Raw genomic sequence first — 6176 nt, 5'->3', positions numbered from 1 at the left:
AAAGCGGGGAGAATGGCGCTAGGCTTACCGCACCGTGACGTCACTGCTGGAAGATGGCAGGAGGGAGGGGCTACTATATTTGGAAAAGAATATACACCAAGAAAAGTATATTTTTGTTGTACAGGCTGTGATTACAACTCCCATCTGTGGACGTCAAGCCCTCATACCATCCTCATGGAGTCGGTTTCTAACATGCAGACCCTTGAACATTTGTAGACTGCTGGAGGTCATTTGACAGTGCTCCTCCTGTTCCTCCCTGCACAAAGGCGGAGGTAGAGCTCCTGCTGCTGGGCGCGATCACCCAGACCCAGTGATCACGACCAAAATTATTATTTTTTTCTTTTTACTGATTAACGCTAAATTCACTAAATCACTGCAAACGGTATATAAATAAAGATCCATTGGTTATTCCTTTTCTTTCTTTCTTTCTTTCCTTCCTTCCCTTTTCCAAAGGACGTGTTCTACCTGGATCCGGTCCCTCAGAGGAAGCAGCCATCGGCTCAGAGCTCACCTAAAACACACCATCAATTATCTACGAAGGAATTTTTGCACAAAAAGCAGCTTGTTAGCATGCTAACGCTAGCTCAGCCCCTCTGGGACATTCCTATAATTTAGATTATAACATTTTATCTGGAAAGTAATAAAATGCAGATTATATTTGCAGAATCAAATGTTAGCAGAGCAGACATGGAGCTGCAGCGACTAACACACTCTCTCCCTTCCTGCTAAAGTTGGAAGGACCAACCCCCCCCCCCACGAATCCAGTTAGCATGCTAATAAACACAGGATCTCCTCCTTTCCTTTTAGATTAACGTCATTGTTTTATTTAAAGCTGAAGGTTTACTCACACAGACATCAGGAAGAAGAGGACGCCTGAAGAGTTGGCCACCATGGCCAGAGTCCTCCAGGGCCGGATGAAGTATCCCAGAGCTCCGAACAGAGCGATGCCCACGGCGAAGATCATGCTGTTCAGCGTCCCTGCAGAGGCAAACATCTGGGGTTAGGATGGGCGGTCTGGAGTCGGCGGAGAGCCGGTCAGATGCCTGCGTACCGGTCATGGCCCAGTAGGACTTCCCCACATACTCCTGAGTGAGGACGAAGCAGACCAGGCCGATGCCGCCGTTCATCAGGCCCACCAGCAGGCGGGACGCGGCGAACACCTCGTAGCTGGGCGCCATGGCGGTGACGTAACCAAAGATCACCTCCAAAAGCAGACCTGAGCAGCAGAGAGATGAAGACGTGAGGAGGAGGTTCAGTCGGCTGGTCTAATGCTACCTTCAAACCGAACAAACTTTGAGCTAGAGGTGTAAATCACATCCATCATGGCGAATCGATTCAGCATCGATTTCCTGACCCAACGACTCGATTATTTTCGATACTCAAGAATACACCACGATTCGATTCCATTAATTGGTTGTTTTTTTTTGTTTTTTTTCTTCACCTTACAGGCTAGACAATGTTTCAAATTTGAAATAAATCAATGAAAGCTGTAATATCGTTATGTTTTTTTTATTTTTGAGTAGCGCAGACCACGCTTCAATATTGAGCATAAATTAAAAATGTCTGCATCAAGCTCACTGCAACACACTGCTGTAAGAGTATAACCAGGAAGCGAGGTAGGAGGGCAAAATAGGTTTAGCGCCACCGCAGCACGGGAGGAGAATTACGTCCAGGATTAAATAAAAATAAACCAAAGGAAAAAACAACAACCATTAATTTCACTCTTGGTTGATGCGGCGCGTCCAGTAGGGCTGGGCGATATGAAGAAAATCCAATATCACGATATATTTGGGCTACATCGCATTACACGATATAGATCACAATAACAAAAACAATACAGTGCATAAAATTGCACTGATAAACTAATTCAAACTTTTGGCTTCAAATTCAATTTTAGTTTATTTTAAGCTCAAAGCTTTTCTGCCACCTGATGTCTTTGGGTGTCAGTTTTCAACCTTTATCAAGATCCCAGCAACCAAACAAGAAACAAAGCAAAAACACTCAATACTAAATAAAATGCAACATAAAAAAAAGTGGAATGAAAAAATAAATTGACCTTAAATTAAAAAAACAAAAGTGGAAACACTGTCAAAATATTAGATCATTATCAGAGCATCTTCAAACTATCAGCACTGATCTTTACCTGCTGGGGATTTTAAAGAAGCACAAAAAGTTATAAATTTCAGAACATTGCCAAGTTTAGAGAAAACTTCTGACCATCACATCACAGGTGTTAGAGAATCTAAACTACATTTAAATAACGTCAATAACAGCGTCTTTGATTTCCCTCCAGCTCTTCCTGTTTCTCTCATATGGGATCGCTTTTCCAAACGACGAAGCCGACGCCAGCGGCTTCACAGCTGATTTATTGTTTACAACATTCTACATTTTGCAGAGGATGACTTATGGTGGAATAAATTTGTACTGCTGCCTTTTGCTCCAATGGTTTTTGAGGCACGTCTTAGAAATGAGCGCCTTTTGTTCAACGTCCTCAGCATGAAATCCAAACTGCTGCCGTATATCGCTGCCCTGAAACACCTGCTGTCGCCATTTTTAGTTTGCCTGTAACTAATCCTTGGGAGGAGGGGTTTATGATGCATTCAGAGTGCGTGGGGAAAATAAAACTCAGTGAAATAGATGCAGACGACTTAATGTTGTCATGTGAATTTGTACTCGATGTCTGCAAGTCTTTTTAAGTATGGTGCGTGGGAAAACTCGAGATCCAAGGAGTATATTCGATATATCGCCCACCCCTAGCGTCAAGCAGCAAATATTAACTCACGCCTCAGAGGCTCAGAAGCTCATGAGGCGCTGCTCCTGCTGCTCAAAGCGCGTTTGGTTTAAACGCAGCATCAGATGCTAGGAGGGCATTCTGTTCCATTATAGATGCAAGCAAAGAACATTTTCTGCAAATAGAACTTATAAAAAATGCAATCAAGAAATAAAAAATTTAAAAAAAGTTTTGAGAGAAACTCAATTTTATTTTTTTATTTTGTTTTTTCAATTATTTTTTTCATATTTTTAAATTTGTTTACTAGTTCTAATTATTCTAATATTTGTAAGGCTGCAACTAATGACTATTTTGCAAAACGATAAATAATTCGATTATTTTTTTTGATTAATAATCGGAAAGCCAAAGGTTCATTAAAGAGGATTTTTTACTAAACGAAACCAGGCGAATCTTTTTCAATTGAGGAGTTCTGGATAAAACACATTGAGAGATGAAAATGTTTTTTGTTTTTTTGTTTTTTATCTTAAATGCAAAATGTTTACATTTTTATTATTATTTTATTTATTTATTTTATTTATTATTTTTTTTACAATTTTGGTATAAGTCCTGCTCTAAGTGTGTCGCTCTGTCAGCTGAAGCCATGATTTATCTATATCCAGTCTATACTCCAGTTAATGATTAATCGATTACTAAATTAGTTGATTATTTCAATAATCTATTAATATTTTGAAATGTTTTTCTTCCAATTTCTGGAGAATTTCTTGCTTTTTTTTTTGCATTTTCCAGATCCCATTTTTTAAAACATTTATAAATTACTGCATGTTGTCCGAGTCAGTATCTAACTTCACTTGCGCCTCTCCTCCTGTTAATACGGTAAAGCCCTGGGGAGCGTCCGGCTCCAGGCTGCACGTGATCCAAATGAGCCAATGAGCTGTCAGTCTGGGTTGCTGCTGCTGCTACTTTTAGACACAGCAGGCAAACCTGTGGCAAGCCGGGCGATGGGAAAGAAGGAGAAGACCATGAGAAAAAGAGAGCAGAGAAAGTGTGGACTGCTGGAAGAACTGCGGTGAACTGGTGAAAGAAAAGTGAAATGGCGTGCTCAAAGATGACCCTGCACATTTAGAGGATGTTTGGCTCAACCTGCTGCTGTGAAGCAGGATTCTCCACCATGAACAGAATCAACAATAAATCTGGATCCAGGCTCAAAATGAGCTCCTTGATATGTGCTTGAGAATGGCTTAGTCTCTGGTTAAACCCAGGTTTAAAGCCTTGCAGGGCAGCCTAAAGCCCACTGCCAACATTAAGACAGAAAAAAAGAGAGAAAAAGCTTCAGATGTTATCAGTTCATGTCAAACATCTCAGGAATTTAACAAGCAACCCAACAACCTCAGAAAACGGGAGGAGGAGTCCTAATAAACACACAGCGCCTGCTGTAACCGGCAGCCGCTGTCTGACTGAAGGGAACGGATCTGATCCCTCCTCACCTGTCAGGTAGACGGGTCTCCTTCCAATCTTATCAGAGAGCGGCCCAAAGACGACGTTCCCGACCAGGAGCCCGGTGAAGAACAGCGACCCGGCCAGGCTGACCTTATAGGCCTGCTGTTTGACCAGAACCCACTGGGGAGGAAAGATGGAAACCAGTTAAAGCCTCCCTGCTTCCCATCCTGATGTGGGAACAGCTGCAGGTGTTCTTCTCTCAGACCTCAGTGACGATGGAGTCCGCTTCCTCTGTGAAGGTGACGTGGCTGGACGGACCGTCGGCCGGCTGATCGACCCGGTACTCTGGTGTGTATCCGACCAGAACCACCAGCATGGACTGACAGGCCATGTAGACCTGGAACACAGCAGGAGGGGAAGCGTGTCAGAACCTGCTGAGATGTGGAGCGGCGTCAGATCACCATAGCTCGTCATTATAGAGCCACCAGTCTATCGATCAACTATGATTCCAACTCTAGATTGAATTACTTTATTTATTTTAGCCCTACTTCCCTAAGTGTTTACTCCACTTGTCAGTCTGCCATTGTAAATAAGAGCTTGTTCTTATTGACTTGCCTGTAAAAATAAACTATTTTCCATTCTGATTATTATTAGAAAATTAAGAGATTTCAAATATAAAAACAGTTAATTCTTCCTAAAAAGCAGGGGTTATAAATAATGTCTATATAAGAAATATTAATGTTAATGATTACAGGATGTTTTAGTTGGGTCTAACTTGATCCAGCCTCTGGTAAAGGTTAGGCCATTACAAGCCACACTTTTCAGATTATTTGGCAATTATTTCATAATCCATACTGGATTTTAAACTGGTCTGCCAGATAAATTCCCCAAAAAATAAATCCCTTTGTGGTTATGCCAGTCATTCTGTAAGGCATAGTTTCAGAATATAGTAATCCAGGCTTAAAACCGGATTAACTGGGTGGTTTATATAATAAAAAGAACTTTATTCTAAGGTAAAAAACTAACAACAAAGAAGTAGAGGATCTGGATCCATATGGAAACATTACTGCACGTTTCTTAGCAGATTCAACAAAAAAACACCAGGATTTCTTTTTTAATTAAACTAATTAAATAAGTGTTTTATTAAGATGTTTCCAGTAGATTATAATCTGATACACGTCCTGTAAAGATTTTCAATCTGGTTTTGATCCATATCTTTATAAATCTGTCTGCTAATTGAATGGGAACTGTTCGGATTAATTAAAATTTATAAACAATGACAGCTAAATATAAATAAAACTGTTTTTTTTTTTGTGTGCCATTTTTTAAACTAACGCGGTGTTTTTAGTTAGTGTTAAAAGCGTTAAAAGTCTGAAGCGCCACGTAGCATTAGCCGCTGCTAGCCAGCGGACCGTTAGCGGATTCTGTTCGTTTTCTCCTTCCGGTCAGGATTTAAAATGAGACCAACCTGAACCAGGACGAGCGCGGCCACAGCCCGCTTCTGATACGGTCCAAACTCCCCCACGGTGTGAAAAGCTGTCTCTATATCCATACCACCGAGGAGGAACCGGACAGGCTGCTAGCCGAGCTAGCATCGCCCCGAAGAGTCAAGCCGCACGACCAAGATGGTGACCTGCTTCCACTTCCGGGATATTTTATTTCAATTTCATGTAATATTCAACTTCAGGAAACATCACAGCTAAAAGCTATTGTTAACATGGTGACGCCTCAAACAAATTTATTTCTTATTTAGCGCTTTCAGCTGCTTTTAAACCCGAATAGTTTTAAAAAAAAACTACCGAGGTTTCTATACGCTGTTTAGGTTGAGAGTGTGCCCTGCGTTTACTTCCTGGTTCGCTTTGAATATACTTTTACTTAAAAGTAGTTTAATTTTGATTTATGTCTAAAAAAAAAAAAAAACTTGTAGAGTTAAGGCTCACACATTTATTGAAAATTGCACTTAAAAAGAATGGGTAAAACATAAATACAGGAGCGTTAAAAAACAAAA

General features: G+C 40.8%; 1 protein-coding gene across 1 annotated transcript in view; it reads right to left on the bottom strand.

Moving 5' to 3' along the window:
* The window catches only part of slc22a15 (solute carrier family 22 member 15), a 28529-nt gene extending 22666 nt beyond the window's left edge, over positions 1-5863 (bottom strand). Inside the window, exons 1-5 of the mRNA XM_015394195.1 lie at positions 5637-5863; positions 4434-4565; positions 4216-4348; positions 1052-1216; positions 851-978 (exon numbers count right to left, since the gene is read on the bottom strand). Of these exons, the coding sequence (XP_015249681.1) occupies positions 851-978; positions 1052-1216; positions 4216-4348; positions 4434-4565; positions 5637-5720 (642 nt within the window). The 5' untranslated portion in view covers positions 5721-5863. The remainder of the gene's footprint in view (positions 1-850; positions 979-1051; positions 1217-4215; positions 4349-4433; positions 4566-5636) is intronic.
* Between the last annotated feature and the right edge of the window lie 313 nt (positions 5864-6176).

This window comes from Cyprinodon variegatus, unplaced genomic scaffold (assembly GCF_000732505.1).
Source record: "Cyprinodon variegatus isolate N-32 unplaced genomic scaffold, C_variegatus-1.0 Scaffold677, whole genome shotgun sequence".
NCBI classification, from domain to species: domain Eukaryota; kingdom Metazoa; phylum Chordata; class Actinopteri; order Cyprinodontiformes; family Cyprinodontidae; genus Cyprinodon; species Cyprinodon variegatus.
Note: the sequence above shows the minus strand (reverse complement) of the source record. Positions and strands in the feature narration are given on the sequence as shown.